The 16,831-nt window shown below is 45.1% G+C and overlaps 1 protein-coding gene across 1 annotated transcript in view; it reads left to right on the forward strand.

The window, feature by feature from the left end:
• Nucleotides 1-6,932: 6,932 nt before the first annotated feature.
• Rsu1 (Ras suppressor protein 1) overlaps nt 6,933-16,831 on the forward strand; it is a 179,384-nt gene continuing 169,485 nt past the window's right edge. Inside the window, exons 1-2 of the mRNA XM_057787590.1 lie at nt 6,933-7,097; nt 7,261-7,372. Of these exons, the coding sequence (XP_057643573.1) occupies nt 7,264-7,372 (109 nt within the window). The 5' untranslated portion in view covers nt 6,933-7,097; nt 7,261-7,263. The remainder of the gene's footprint in view (nt 7,098-7,260; nt 7,373-16,831) is intronic.

Raw genomic sequence — 16,831 nt, forward strand, 5'->3', positions numbered from 1 at the left:
TCACTGTTTTAGAGGGTTTCTTTTCATCATACTGAGAGGGGCGTGGTGGAATGGGCAGTAGAAACATGTACAAAAGCACAAACTTTGCAGAAAACTAGGAAGCAAAGTGGCCTATAAGATTCAGCCCTAGTGCTCCAATTCCTACAGTCCAAGGTTTTACAGCCTCACTAAACAGCACCACCAGCTGGGGATCAAAGGTTCTGCAGTCTCCCCAGACAGCGCCACCAGCTGGGGACCAAATGTTTAGCAGTCTCCCCAGACAGCATCACCAGCTGGGAATCAAAGGTTTAGCAGTCTCCACAGACAGCCACCAGCTGGGGACCAAAGGTTCTGCACAGACAGTGCCACCAGCTGGGGACCAAAGGTTCTGCAGTCTCCCCAGACAGCTCCACCAGCTGAGGACCAAAGGTTCTGCAGTCTCCCCAGACAGCGCCACCAGCTGGGGACCAAAGGTTCTGCAGTCTCTCCAGACAGCGCCGCCGGCTGGGATCCAAAGGTTCTGCAGTCTCCCCAGACAGCGCCACCAGCTGGGGTCCAAAGGTTCTGCAGTCTCCCCAGACAGCGTCACCAGCTGGGGACCAAAGGTTCAGCAGTCTCCCCAGACAGTGCCACCAGCTGGGGATCAACAAACTGTTCAAACGCACAAGCCTGTGGTGGCCTGTTCGACTCAAACCACAATACATTAAACTTTCAGGGAAAAAAATCAGCCCTTACGTCTATCACATAGCTCTTTAACTTTGCATACACTCTCTTCTCATCACTGGAGCCCTACTGCCCTCCATGCTATACTGTATAGGTTGTACTTGCTACAGCAGAAACATCTGCCATGTTTCCAGCCTCACAGTTACACCTTCAACTCAACGCAGGTCATCAGTTCTTATTATATGTGTGTTTTATTGGACATCTTCATATTCCCTTCACGCCTTGTTTCAAGGTACTGTTATAACACACAGAAATCAATGAATATTTGGTTGTAAAAGTGTGTTGTTTCTGTCTGTTTAAAAATTGTTAGTAAGGGGCTGGAGAGATAGCTCAGTGGTTAAGAGCACCACCTGCTCTTCCAAAGGTCCTGAGTTCAATTCCCAGCTACCACATGGTGGCTCACAACCATCTGTAATGAGATCTGGTGCCCTCTTCTGGCCTGCAGGCAGAGTACTGAGAATACTGTATACATAATAAATAAATAAATAAATAAATCTTTTAAAAAATTGTTAGTAAAAGCAAAATCTCAAAGCAATAATGTTCTAAGCAGGACCATGTTCTGAAGCACAGTCTATATATTTCTATTCAAGTAAACCAAGAATATAGAGCATTTACTGTAGACAATTCTATTTATTATCAAGTATAAAAATGCACAGATCTACAAAACAAAACTTGCATATGCTTGTCTCTGAGTAGTGGGTAACAACATTTCTAAACCACGGGTGTGCTGAAGTTGTGTACGTTGTCTTAGAGTCTGTGGCTCCTGAAAATACCATTACCTCGGGTGCCCTAGCTTTGTGGTACACTATGCAGGTTTGTCAAGAATGAGAACACTCCATAGTATGTTGTTGTCTCCTACTTTTCCAGATGGGTAACTAAGGGAGGACCTTACTACCTTTCTTTCTGCATGAAAACCCAGTGCTTTCTGGAATTTTCCATGTCCTCCAGCAAAGCAGATGACTTCACAGAACAAAACTTACTATGCTAACTCTGCAAAGTGACGTCTTTAAGACCGGCACTGAACGAGAGAGTGCTGCTTCACCTAACTTTAACACATAAACACAGGAGAAATTGTTTCTGTACAGAACATACAGGTGCTTTGATGAAATATTATCAGCTTAAATAGCCCTGTTCCCATCAGCTATGTATATATCTCCAGTTTATGGATAGTGTTGTATTGGAAATATGGTCAATCAATGAATAACATCATTAAATCCAAAGGGACTTGTAGGGGAAAAACACTTGTTTGTTCCCGGCTACTCAGCCCCAAAATAACCACACAGAAACTGTATTAATTAAATCACTGCTTGGCCATTAGCTCTAGCTTCTTATTGGCTAGCCCATACATCTTAATTTAACCCACTTCTATTAATCTGTGTATTGCCACGTGGCTGTGGCATACCAGCAAGGTTCCGTCTGGTGTCTGTCTCTGACTAGGCTACATGGCTTCTCCAAGGAAGCCTACTCTCTCTGCATATATCTTTTCCAGCCTGGCTATATTCTGTTAAGCCATTGGCCTGAAGCAGCTTCTTTATTCATTAACCAATAAAAGCAACACATATACAGAAGGACCTCCCACACCAGGGCCTTGACAAGATGGAACAAGGGAATAACTGCAAGAAGACCAGAATTAAAAACTAATACATGTATGACAATACATCATAAAGATCTCCTGTCATTCATGTCTGTAATCTCTCACATTCTGTACCTTTGCAAGGCATTTAGGAAGAAAGAGCAAGATCATGCATTCACTCCTACAAAGAGAGCGAAGTACAGACAGGGTCTTTGTCACGAAGATGAACCCCTTGGAACCCGAGAGTTCATTTTCTTTTTGCTGTACTCAGCTTATGCCTGCAGGGTAGCTATTGACTAACCATCCAAAACAAAACAAAACAAAAAACCCTCGAGCCTGGATTGCTACCTTGGGAATATTGAGGAGCTTTGCCTCCTTTTTAAAATCAACTTTTCAACTTTATAATTACTTGAAAATACTGAATATGCTTTCTTTAATTCTACAGTCCCACTTCCTGGACATATTAGCATGCATCTTAGAGACGCGTGGGTCCCTCTGAGTAGAAATCACTATTATAGATACCATTGTTCTGTTGACATCAGTGAGCTAAAGCTGGCACTCTCTAGGCGAGAGCCATCTCATACTGGTTCTACTTATAATTCATTCATTTATAAATGTTTATTGAATGTCTATCCTGTGACTTGCACTAAACACACTGAGGAGAAAATGAAGACAGCCATAGATTTCTATCACAATGCAACCTTCCCAGATCCATCTTTCCTGGGTTCTTGTGAGAACCATTCCCTCCTCAGCCTTCCCCTCGTCTCCCCCTCCTCTTCCCTTCCTCATCCTTTTGGAATTAGATTTTCTGGTCAACTTTCTGAAAATCACCAGCTCCCCAGGAATGACATGGAGACCTATTATTAATTATGAAAGTTGGCCTTTAGCTTAGGCCTTTTCCCATATAGCTCTCATAACTCAAATCACCCTGTTTCTAGTAATCTATGTTCTGCCATGTGGCTTTTTACCCCTCTCCCATTCTATGCATCCAACTTATTCTGCCTCTCACAAGCCTACATTTATCTCCATTTTCTCTCTCTCCCCAGACGTCCCACCTATTCTCTCCTCTTATATCTTGCCTAGCTACTGGCCATTCAGCTCTTTATTAAACCAATCAGAAGCCACCTTTTGCACCATGTGACCAAGTACCCTGCACATCCCTTTTCCTCTCATTTTCCCTTATCTTTTCTGCTTTCCCCTCACATCTCTCTCTTTTTTTTCCTTTTCCTCTTCACATTATTTTTCAACCGTCTTTAAATAATTCATTCATAAGATAAGGTTGGTCTCAACTTGCCCTGTAGCATCAAACTAAAACCTTCCCACCCTCACTTCCCAAGCGTTGGGTTACAGGTATGTGCTACCATGCTCAGCCTCAATTTTCTTATCTGGTGAGACTGACTTGAAGTCAACTCCTAAGAGCAGTGGCAAGAGACTTTCCCCACCCTCTTCTCATTTCCAGAGTGCTTCATTCTTAAGGTTTATTGCCTCCAATCAAAACCCAGGCATCAAATAGTTGTTGATATTTCCGCTGGCATTGTAGTGCTTTGGACACACACACACACACACACACACACACACACACACGTTCCTTCCAGGTCCTAAATAGGAGCTCATAAAGTCAAAATGTAAAGTGCATGGCCATGAGGTAAGTGTCAGGGAGCCTTATTTGGATTTAGTGGGAAGTTGTATTTGCATAACACTGAAGGAACCTGAAGGAAATACAAATATAATTCAAAAAATAAAATGCAGAGAAAAGAAAGTGTCTGCTTTCATAGAACTGAGAAAATCCTGTGGTCATAGCAAACCACTGACTTCAGGGACAAATGGAAACTTACAGCATCCTATCTGAAATGGGGCAGGTCAGAAAACAAGATCTCAGCTCCAGCACCACTTCCTTTTCTTGCCTCCTTGTGGTCTAGCAATAAGCAGCTTAATACAGGATTGGAAGCAGCTTTCTAATTCAATCCCCTGGGCTCTGGAGTCCACCCTATTCTTGCATAGTCTGGGGCCAGGGGTGATACTGGAGGAAACCAGTCTTCCACTGCCCTCTGATTCCCCTCCCCCATTAACTAACTTGAGCTTGCTTTTAAAAATCAAGACAAAGTGCACCGTCTCTTGCCACAGTGTCTACGTCTGGTTTTTAGGATCTGACTGGAATACCTTTCTCATAGGGTCCTATCCTGATGGATTTTTTTTTTATTTTTTATTTATTTATTTTTGTCAACCTGATATAAGCTAGTGCCATCAGGGAAGAAGAACCTCAACTGAGAGAATTCTGCCAGCAGACTCCCTGTAGGGAAATCTGTACCTTGATTGGTTGATGTAGGGGGTCCAGCTCACTGTGAGTGGTGCACCTCTGGGCAGGTGAGCATGGATGCGGTGAAGAAGGCAGGCTGAGCGAGCCATAGGGAGATGCAAGCCAGTAAGCAGCATCCCTCCACGGCCTCTGCTTCAGTTCCTGCCTTGACGTCCTTCTTCGCTGAAGTGTGACCTGAGAATTGCACGATGAAATGAACCCTCTCCTCCCAAACCTGCGTATAGTCATGGTGATTATCGCAGCAAAAGAAACGCTGAAAGAGAGGCTCAGTGGAACCCGTTGAGATGTGAGGCATTCTTGGGACAAACGCTCCAATGGAAATATAGGCCATGACTGTCTGAGATCAGAAAATGCCACAGATGTAGGTTTCACTACTCACAGTTTCCTATTTCATTTAAACTCCAGTGAACAAGAAGAATTTCTTCAGAAGTCTTCCTCATAGTTCCAGGGAGAGAATCTTTTTTTTTTTTTTTTTTTAAATTAAAAATTTCCGCCGGGTGATGGTGGCGCACGCCTTTAATCCCAGCACTCGGGAGGCAGAGGCAGGTGGATCTCTGTGAGTTCGAGACCAGCCTGGTCTACAGAGCTAGTTCCAGGACAGGCTCCAAAGCCACAGAGAAACCCTGTCTCGAAAAACAAAAAAACAAAACAAAACAAAAAAAAAATTTCCACCTCCTCCCATTTCCCTCCCCCTCCCCCCACTCCTCCTCCACCTCCCTCTCCAGTTCAAAGAGCAGTCAGGGTTCCCTGCCCTGTGGGAAGTCCAAGGTCCACCCCCTCCATCCAGGTCTAAGGGAGAGAATCTTAGTGCAGCTGTGTGACATACTACACCAAACAGTAGAAACCATCACTCCCGCTTCACAGATGAGAAAAGCGAGCTATAGAAAACAAGTACAGACTCACAGTGACAGAGTTGAGATTCCAACCCCAGTAACCATGGGGAAAAGAGGCTCAAATCTAGACCAAATGATATGACAATTGATCCACAGCCATAGACCCAGTGGAAAGTTTTTTAGGATTTAAGTATGTATGTATGTATGTATGTGTGTGTGCATGTGTGCGTGCACATGTGTGTATGCTGGTAACTTTGGAGGCCAGAAGACATCTGATCCCCTATAACTAGAGTTACAGACTGCAGTGAGCTGCCCAACATGGGTGCTGGTACCTGAATTTTAGTCCTCTGCAAGAGCAGCAAGGGTTCTTAACCATGGAGCCATTTCTCTTACTCCACCATAGGAAAATCTGATGGTATTAAATGGAATGAAGAAATCATGTACTACTGTACAAAAATCCTAGCACTTGAGAGACAGAAGGGTTGTCACGAGTTCAAGGCCAGTCTTGGCTACCCAGTGAGTTTAAAGCCTACATGGGGTCACATCCCAAAGTAAGTACTGGGTTCAGAGAACTTCCTTGCTGGTGAGCACACCGGCAAGTCCAGAGGGTGGGATTTCCGCTTGTAGCCTATTTCTCAGATTCTTCAAACTTGCCCTATATACTTCCTCGTTAGGCTGCTCACCTGCACTTCTGTTTTACATTTTCAGGACATAACTGTATTAGTTACGCTCACATCGCCATGACAAAACACCTGGCAGAAATACCTTAGGGGCGGGAGAATTTCTTTTGGCTCACAGTGTCAAAGCTCCTCAGACAATGATGGCAGGGAAGACTCGGGTGGAGTTGGCTCCTCTTCTGGTGGAACTCTGAAGTGGTTGAGTTTATTTACTGTTGCACATCTAACCCTTAGGGAGATTCCAGCTGCTTTAAGAACAAGGTCAGAGGCAGGTACAGAAACCCGTGAGCCTCCTGTTGAAGACTGCTTTTTTTTTTTTTTTTTTTGGCGGAATTTTTATCTTCAGAAGCATGCTTTCACCAGGTTTGTGACAGACTCAGAGGAATTCAGGGTAATACACTCACTGCTTCCCCCCCTCCCCCCCCAACACACACACACTTGGAAGGGGAGCCGCAATGAAAGACGCAGGACAAAGAGAATAACTGACTTCTGGACTTCCCAGGACTCGATCCCCAATCCTTCAAAACAAGCTACTCTCCATTCTTTACACCTACTGCTTTTCCAGCATTCCGCCCTAAACTTCCCTGCTTCCGCCCACAGAGCTTGTTCCTTCAGTAGACCTACTGCACATGTGCAAAATCTAGACCGCACGCACCTCGCTGCGTCCAATCCAAGTTTCAAACCCGAGGAAAATGGGCGTCTTTCAGCGTGGGGCGGAGCCTCTGAGCCTAAAATCGTGTATGATTGGCCAGCCTCGGGGTCCACATTCTTCTGTGGGCGAGCCTCGCCGGGAGCGGCGTCTGGGAAACTGTTCTCCTAATTTGGGAAGTGTCAGGCCGGGAGGGGCGTGGGGTTGGCCGGATTTGGTGTGCGCCTGCGCCGGTCGCCGAGACAGGGTGTGTTCCTCCTCTCAGAACCTGGTTTTGGCTGCTCGAGTGCACTCTCGCCACCCGAGTTTCCCCTGAAGGCTCCCACGCCAGCTGTTGCCCTCTGTGGTGAGTGCGCGGGGTCCGGGCCCTCCCACTCAGGACTCCGCGGTGATGCCCACGCTCCCCCAGACTGCCCTGGAGACCCTGGCCTCTGCCCTTCCCTCCCTCTCCCGCTCCCACTCTCCACACTCTTGCCATCGCCCACGTGCTTTGTTGTCTTTTGCTGCAGAATATGTCTAAGTCACTGAAGAAGCTGGTGGAGGAGAGCAGGGAGAAGAACCAACCGGAAGTGGACATGAGTGACAGGGGCATCTCCAGTATGCTGGATGTCAACGGCTTGTGTAAGTTCTCGGATAGTTGCTAAGTTTGCTAAGAAACTGCGCTCCTGGGAGGCCACTTTCAGAAGGCTCCCATCCCACCTCTGCTTGTAAACACTTGTCGGGAGCCTGGCTCAGAAAGTTTGCAACCACAGTTTGTTTTGCTCGGACTGGTAAACCAGATGAGAACCGCACGGGAGGTGTGCTGCAGTTCCTTATCAGCTGCAGAGGCAGTGTCCCTAATAGCCATTTATATTTTTAATTTGGAGGTCACTTGACTCTATACGGATCATGAGTCAGGGGCACTCAAAAGTTACACGATTAGCAAAACTTTTAATGCCAGGAGTATTTTCAACCCTTCCCCTTCATTATTTATTTCGGGGCCATTCTTCCATTTGCGTTCAGGCTTGCTCACTTCTGTGCTCCAAGCTCACTGCCACCTTGCCTCCAGTTGAATGTCCCGTTTAATCAGGGTGTTGTTTTCAGCCTAAAATTTGTGTGACACCTATTTTATTGTGTTAACTTTTCTGTAAAACTCAGTTCAAGTGGAAGTGACCATGCATTCCATAACCTGTGCCCCTCTGGCAGGAGGGCAGGAGGGGCCTCGCCACATCCAGACAGTTGTCACCATGTGTGAATATTGAACCAGTATTGCCAGAATTTTTTTAAAATAAATAATTCCCAAATCCAAGTTTTCATAGTTTTTAAGTGTTGGGAACTAATTGTGCCATTTGAAGACACTTTCTACGTGAGACACAACACTTCTGCAGGTTGCGTGTGACTTCGTTTAGACCAGTGGTTCTGAACCTTTGGGTCCTGACCTCTTTGGGTCCATATTAGATATCCTGTATATCAGATATTTACATTACTAATCATTACCGTAGCAAAGTTGCAGTTAGGATGTAACGACGAAATAATTTTATGTTTAGGGGTTACTAAAAAAACGAGAATCTGTATTAAAGGGTCGCAGCGTTAGGAAGGTTAGCAACCACTGGTTTAGACCCTCTTAATGTTTATCAATTGACTGTGGTGCCCACATTCCTCGGTGGGACACACAAGGTCGGACTCTGACCATAAGTGGATCTTTTCACGAATCCGGCACCAGAAGATATTGAATAAATTCCTCTGCTTGAACCTGAGCAGTCAGCTCTCCCTGGCTCGAGAGCCTGCTGTTTCCGTGTCCCACCCTTTCCACCTGTAGCCTGTTAACTTGACAGCCAAGAGTCAGTGACAGACATCACAGACTGTGAAAAGCCTTCTCTTTCTTCCTCCTTCTGTGAAATTGGCCTTCCTTCAAGGAATAGATTACATCGACTTTAATTGATTTATTTCTTTTTCATCCAATAGCCTCTCTTCCTCATTCAATACCAGAACAAAGATGTGCAATATTTATGCTTGTGTTCTTGAGAATAGTCTGGACCACAGGAGGTGCTCTGAAATGCTTGAGGAATGAAGCAGAGAATGGTGGGTGGAGTTTATGAGTTCCTGAGAGCCAGAGCAGATGCCACAGCAGAATTAATTTAAGGAGCTGTCCAGAGAGCTTAGAGATGGTGGGGCACTTCCTAGGCATGAAGAGAGTAAAATCGAGTTTACTGTGAGTTTATCATCTGCACTGGGGCCACAAGGGGCCGGATGTTGACACATCCAGGCGGAAGGAGACGTGCACACATCTTGCATTTGGTGGGCATTATGTAGAGTCCTGCTTTGACATAGGTTTTAGCATCTTAGCATCTCAACCATGTCTTAACTTGCTCGATACGTGTTAGTCTCTTGCAGGAAGGATGGGTTTGTGGTGAATTTTGGTACTGAGTTGGCTATTGACAATATAGATGTACTCTCATTGCCTTGGCCCAATTCTGGTGATCATGAATTTTATTTGGGTCCCACTGCAGTAGAGGAAGGAGAGGCTAAGCAGAAGACAGGGAACCTGGTACATCTGTGCCCTGCACACTCCCCAGTTTTCTGCCTGTGGCATCCTTCCCCATGTACTGAAGTATGAGTCAGAATTGGGCAGAGCCATTTTATATTGTTTTGGAAGATGAGAATCCATGTAATATTAACAAATGGCAAGAGTGGCTTAGCTATTTCAATCCAGCTCCATTATCTCTTTGAAGCCTTGGCTCTTACTGTAGAAGAAAAGATAGTCACTTGCTTCCTGAAAATAAGAAATGCTTCTGGGCTAACACTTGGGGGTAATAAGCCGGGTCATCCTTTAATTGCTCAGACCAGAAGCCGAGGGAGAACACTGGGACTTCCTGGAAAGCTCAGTGGGTATTTGGAAAAAATCACCCCCTCTGGTGGTGGTGGTTTAAGGAAAGGCTGCATATATTGACTCCCTGCCATCAGGACAACCTGGAAGATTCTAGAATGTTCACTGGAAGCCTGTTCCTAAACTGGCTCTATCTATCAGCCATTCCCTGGATAGGAGCTCAGTGGTCAAGCATTTGTGTAGAGAGAGTGAGTTCTGGGTTCATCCTCAGCACCACAGGAACACATTGAAAGCGGCAATCAGTTAGCATACAATGTGTGTGGTATGGCAGGGTTACTCTGAGCTTCCTGTAGGAATGCCCATACTTTTTTGCTTACTAAAGTTTACCTGCAGCTGTGACATTTTGTCTGTTAGTATCCTGATTAAACACAGGAAACAAACTGACTTAGATGTAGGGAATGACAGTTTTGTATCCTAAGCTTTCCTTTTTATTGCCTTTACTTTCATTTCTTAAAAATAATTTAATGATTCAGCTTTGAAGATAAGAAAGGAGGATTTGTATTACATTGAAGCATTTGAAATGTCACTTTTTCTGTTTGGGGGGCGGTCGAGATGAGAATGAACACAGCAAAGTGTTTCCTCAGATGTGATGAAATACTTTGTTTCTTTTCTGAGACAGGCTCTCCTGTAGGCCAGAATGGTCTGGAACTCACCTCATTTTGTAGCTGAGGAAGACCGTCCTGGGTTCCTCTCCCATGTGCTGGGATGGCAGGTGTGATGCCCCACACCTGGTTTATACTGTCTTTGGGAAATGAAGAGAGGGCTTCCTGGTGCTGGGCAAGCTCCTTCCATCTTCAGCTAGTAGGTTACTTTTTGCAAGACACTTTGTGCATATATCACACTCTTCTGATGGGGAGCAATTTCAAGCAGGAGACCAGTGCAGAGACTGGGGATGTTCAAATCCTACCCTGGGACATTCTTAGGAGCCAGGATTTGAGGTGGGTTAGAGTGGTTTCAGATTCTTATCTTCCAAACTTCAAGATCCTCCTTGTTTAGAAATTCAGTCCCACCCCTTCCCTACCCCTCACCCCCTCCAGGCTTCATAGGACCCCTTTAGTTTTAAATCCAGGAATGCATTTTGAATGCTGATGTCAGCAGAGTGGCAGTGAGGTGAGCCCGGATCCCCTGTCATGATTAGCTGGACTTCAGTGCAGTAGCCCTGTCCGGCATCGCTGTTTTGTGTGCTCCCTTTGAGAGCATGGGCTAACTCTGTAGCTTGCGTCGCTCTTCTGTAGAACTTTGTTTTATTTCATCCTTTAAAATTCTTTTCTACCTAACATCTTCTCCTTAAGTTTCCAAGAGTCATCCTGCCCAAAGCCAAATAAATCAAAGCAAGTTGTTTATTTTCTCCATGGAAATCTTTCGCTAGAGCACCCACCCATCTTCTCCTGCTTGATAAGATTACATTTAAGCGCCGGGCGGTGGTGGCGCACGCCTTTAATCCCAGCATTCAGGAGGCAGAGGCAGGTGGATCTCTGTGAGTTCGAGACCAGCCTGGTCTACAAGAGCTAGTTCCAGGACAGGCTCCAAAACCACAGAGAAACCCTGTCTCGAAAGACCAAAAAAAAAAAAAAAAAAAAAAGATTACATTTAAGCCTTCCCATATGAACTTCCAAGAGGCCAAAGATCCCACCAGTGGTCACAGGGACTTTGTAGGAGTTTTATTTTTTCTTTTCTCATTTTTTTCTATTTAAATCTTTTGTGTCTTTTTAATATCTTCAAGTTTCTTTTGCGAGTGCTTAAGCATTTTCAGCCTTTTCTTGTTTTACAAGCTAGATTAAAATGTTTTCCAGATAAAGCTCTAAAATGTAAGCTGGGGCAGGGGGGTGTCTGGCTAAAGCCCTGGTTCTCAACCCGTAGGTCGCGACCCTTTGGGAGTTGAATGATCCTTCAGATAGTTATATTACGATTTATAGCAGTAGCAAAATTACAGTTGTGAAGTAGCAATGAAAATAGTTTTGTGGTTGGGCTCACCACAACGTGAAGAACTGCATTAAAGGGTTGCAGCGTTAGGAAGGTTGAGAGCCACTGGTCTAAAATGACTTGCAAAATAAACAGCAGGACCACCGCAGCCTGCGCTAGGCTGCCAGTCTCAGCCATCTTCCGGGCAAGTATCCGGACTGGCAGAATGGGTGTATTTTAGCTATCGTCTATCGAAATATTTCAGTTTTGAAGTTGGTGGACAGGCCCAGCTTTGTGTCTGGGAAGTGTAGGGATGCCCATTTCCCTTCTGTCTCCTGCTGAGACGTCCCTTCCTCTGTCAAAGCTGTGCAGAGAATAGATGACTTCTCTGACAGTGACTCCATTCCCATGTAACCTCCTCCAGGAGGCTTCCACCAGCCCCCTCCAGCTTGCTCAAGAGTCTCCTCTGTGCTCCTCTGTTTAGTGTAATACTAGGGGAAAGTTTATGAAATGAAGAATGTAGCTGCTTTTTGGTAACATTTTTGTTTGGAAAGTTTTTCTTTCTTTTTTTTTTTTTTCATACAGTATGTTCTGATTGTGCTTTTCCCTCTTCCACTCCCTTCCCCTTCCTGTTCACCCAATTCCTCTCTCTCTCTCTCTTTCTCTCTCTCTCTCTTAAAAAAATAAGCATTCAAAACAAAATAAATCTAACAAGCACAAACCCCAGAAACTCATGCATCATGGCCAGATCTTCCTGGACACGGGCCTCCTCTGAAGCGTGGTTAATCTCCCCACTGAGAAACCAATGGAGAAAATGAAGTCTTCCTTTGCAAGCAAGTGTAAGTTGAAGATAGCTTCTTGCTTAGGAGGGAGAGCCTGTGTCCCCGCCCCCTCTCAGCGCTGGGACCTCATGTGTCTTGAACCTGTACTGACCCTGTGCATGCTGCCACGGTCTCTGTGGGTTTCTGTGTGTCAGTCCTGCTGTGTCTGGAGGGCACCATGGCCTTGGAGTCCTCCACCCACTTGGGACCTTACAATCTTCTGCCTGCTCTTCTGCCTGGCCCCCCGAGCCCTGAGGGGAGAGGTTAGAGGAAGACATCACACTCAGGCCTGAGTGCTACAGCTTCGCTCCCTGATTGCACATTGTCCACTGTAGGACTCTGTGTTAGCTCCATCTACTGCAAGAGGAAGGTTCTCTGATGAGGACTGAGCAAGGAGCTGATCTTTGGGTATGGCAGAGTGTCACTAGGAGCCATTGTATTGTATGTTCTTTTAGCAGAACACCAATGTTTGGTTTCCATTGGACCAATGGCCTATTCGGTCTCAGGTTCCTGGCCACCCAAGCATGGTTTCCATCTCATGGGCCTTAACTTTAGCTCTTTGTGCTGTTAGCACACCAGCCTATCCCGTAGGCAAGTCTCTGCTGTAGGTTGCAGTGTTTGCAGCTGGACTGGTGTTTGCCTTCCTCCTCTGTTGGTGTACAGAGCACCTTCCAGGACCATAGGCACTTACCAGTAGGGGTGGAGGCTCTGGACAGGCACCAGCGCACCTTCTCCATATTTAATGAGATACATATGTAGGCGCTCTTTTTTAGCAATAGGGTCTTGCCATCAGTTCTTGGAGAGCAACCCATAGCCTCAGCAGTAGCCTAAGATATTTGTGGGTTTACATGGGGTCCCTGACAAAGACTCAGATATAATCCATTCCTGACACTGGAAGCTTCGCCTGGTGGTATAAGGTTTCTAGTTAGGGCATTGTCTCCTCCATTCTTTGGCTATTCCACTTATTTTCTTTCATATTTGTATATGTTTTAGGAAGTCCTATAGTATAATGGCCCTTAGTGATAGTGTCCCTCCCCAAATTCCTTCCCTCACTCCTCTCTTCCGCCTTCCTCCTCACTTCATACTCCGGCTCTAGTCTCTCCCTCTCCCATCTTTCCTTAGCAAGATATTCTCTTTCCCTTTTTTTGGGAGATCCTCCCATCCCTCCCGCCTCCCCCCCCCCCCCCGCCAGTCCCTTAGTAGGTACCTAACCGCTGTGGGTATATGGATTATAGCACACATATCAAAGACCCAAAAGCAAACATCCACACATAAAGAACTTACAGTATCTTTCTATTCTTAGTTTCCTCACTCAGGATGCTTTTTTTTTATAGCTCCACCCAATTAGATGGGAATTTCATAATTCCGTTCTTTAAACAGCTGACTAGTATTTCATTGTGTAATTGTACCCCATTTTCATTATCTATTCATCAGCCAACTGATATCTAGGCGACTCTGGCTATTATGTACAGAGCAGCAATGAATGTGGATGAGCAAATATGTCTATAGTAGCATATAGAATATGTTGGGTATATGCCCAAGAGTGGTAGAGCTGGATCTTGAAGTTGATCTACAGCTTTCTGAGGAGTTAGCACACTGATTCGCATAGTCCATAGTGGCTGCACAGGTTTACATGCCCACTGTAAATAAATAAGTGTTCCCTTTTCTTTGTGTCCTTACCCAGCGTGTGCTATCACTTGTTTTATTGATCTTGGCCATTTTGACTGATGTAAGATGAAATCCCAAAGCAGTTTTAATTTGCATTTCCCTGGTGGATAAGGATGTTGAATATTTTTTTAAACGTTTCTTAGCTATTTGTGTTTTTTTTTTTTTTCCTTTTGAGAATTCTCTGCTTAGTTCTGTTGCCCGTTTTTAAAATTGGGTTCTTTTCTCGAGGTTGTTTTAGACTTAGTGAAGGGATTTTGAGGCATTGCAGCGGACAGTAAATCAGGGAAGATGAGTGGCGGCCGTGGCCCTCTAGAAAGATTTCTCTCAAAGCTTCTAGAGGGGATAGTTTGCAACTATCAGGGCAAGATAGAATTTCTAAATGGTTTGTTCTGTTTTATTTGGAGTTTTAATATATATGTTAAAATGGTTTATATACATACCATTAAATTCTATAAATATTTTATTAAGATGAGGAATGAGGCTAAAGAGAAGATGTGTCTTTTTTGGTATGACTGGACTAGTAATGGCATTTTCTATTAAGTGTTTGATACTTGGGCTCCAATTGGCAGTGACTTTTTGTTTTGTTTTGTAAATAGATTGTCTACGCAGCCCAGGCTAGATTTGAGTTTGTGATCCTTCTGCTTCAACCTCCCCATATGCTGCCATGCCTAGCTGTGGCACCCTAAGGTGAAAATCTAGTAAGCAGACAAATCAATAGTCTGCTCCGAGCCTCATCTTCCTCGTATATAAGCTGGGAATATTTAGTCTTTCTTTCCAAGGGCCTGCAGAGTGCTCAGTATACACTTTGTATCTACTCAGCCTATTTCCCCAGTCTGTATAAAGGGAATCCTTTAAGAGTAGTGCCCAGCATGAAAGTGCATTTAGTCAGTAGCTGCTACGTGACATATGATTCTCAACCGAACCTGAGCCACAAACACATCGCAGCTAAAGTCCTGTGAATGCCCCACATTTAGAAATTTATTTACTTGTATGTATGTGTGTGTGTATATATGTGTATTTGCTACAGCATGTGTGCTACATGACAGTTTGCTGGAGTTGGGTCTCACTTCCTACCTCGCGAGTCCCGGGGACTGAACTCAGGTCCTCAGACGTGGGGCAAGGGCTGTTATCCACAGAGCCATCTCGTTATCTCACGCGAGTCCCGGGGACTGAACTCAGGTCCTCAGACGTGGGGCAAGGGCTGTTATCCACAGAGCCATCTCGTTATCTCACGCTGTTATTTTATAGTTGTCCTGTGATTGTATAAAAATTTACAGCAATGTTTATGACCCGGAAGTGTAAGGGATGGTGTGTTTCCAGTGTTTTTTGCTCAGTGGTCTCAGTTTCTAACCACCCTGGCACTCTCTACCCCCTTCCTCACCGTAATCAAAATCCCGGGGAGTCCGATAACTGTGTCCTGTGTGCCTTAGTCAGAAGCAGCTGTGTCCTCGCACTGGCAAGTTCAGAGTAGTAAGTAGACAAAAGTAGAAAGTGATGGTCCAGGAACGGATGGGGGCAGGGAGGGCTGTCCACAGGACTTCAGCTGTGATATGTTTGTGACCCGGGTTGTGTTGAGAATCACAAATGCCCCTTAAGAACCTGACAAGTTTTCAATTATTAAAATGCCTTGTATTGAGTAGCAGCTGCTGACTGAATGCAGCCTTCATGCTGGGCACTACTCTCAGGGATTTCCTTTATATTGAATCTTTATCCCGTGATACATTAATATTTACTATATTAAGACTGTACAGAGTGGTATTGGATAATAAAGCAGATTTCCCCATAAAAATCATGTCGCTCACTGCTGTGCCGTTGCACCGGTTGTTAGGAGAATGTGAATCAGTGTGAGAGCTGGCGTGAATAACGCCTTGAAATAACCTTTGATTCGTCTTTATATTTTCCTGAAAGAAAGCCTTGTCTCTGTATGTGAGATCTGCTAAGACACCACAAATGCTGCAGGTGACTTCGTGGCTGAAAAAGGCCGGCTGCATTTTGGTTAGGGAATTGGCACAGTTTTTCCATTTTTCAAAGCCAAAGAGGTAGTGGCTGAGGAATGGTCTGGCTATGTCACAGTTTGACCAGCAGGGGTCAGTGTTGAGCTGCTTATGGAAGGCAGTGTCTCATTGATCCCTGCTGCTGCCTTCCTGGTTGCTTTGTAAGCCTCTCACCTCTCCTTTTTGTACCACCTAATGGGGCATCACCTGCTTCACCTCACAGGTGAGGGGAATCTCACCCATGGCAAGATTGCGATCGGAAACATCTTCATCAGGCTTCAAGCCTCCTCCCAACATGCTCCTGAGTGCACGATCCAGTAGACTCTCCAGCGTGTGTGTGTGTGTGTGTGTAATCATGAAAAACAGTGATTTGGATTTAGAGTGTTGGAAAAGTAAAAAAAAAATGCAACCATAACAAAATACCACCATAACAAAATGCCAAAGACTTGAGTTCCTCAAACAACAGAGATGCAGTTTCCCCTAGGAAGTCCAAGCTGAGACGTTAGCGGGATTCATTGCTGTGAACCATCTCTGCCTGGCTTGCAGGTGCCTGTTTTCTGCCTTCATCCTCAGATGGACTTTCCTCTGACTGTGTGTACTTCTGGTGTCTGTCTTCTTCTTCTCTTGAGGACAGTGGTCAGCTTGGACCAGGGCCACCCAAGCTCTGCATTTTAACTCACTTAACTCCATAAAGATGTGTAGGGACATAGCCCCACCCATTGGGGGCGAGCCCAGCAGCCCTTTTTCTTTTGCTCCGCTTTTCCAGTACTCCGCGGGAACCTGTGGTCCTATAAGTCTATTTCCTTATTAAAGCTGTATATATCTATAT

Source organism: Chionomys nivalis, chromosome 13, assembly GCF_950005125.1.
Source record: "Chionomys nivalis chromosome 13, mChiNiv1.1, whole genome shotgun sequence".
NCBI lineage: Eukaryota > Metazoa > Chordata > Mammalia > Rodentia > Cricetidae > Chionomys > Chionomys nivalis.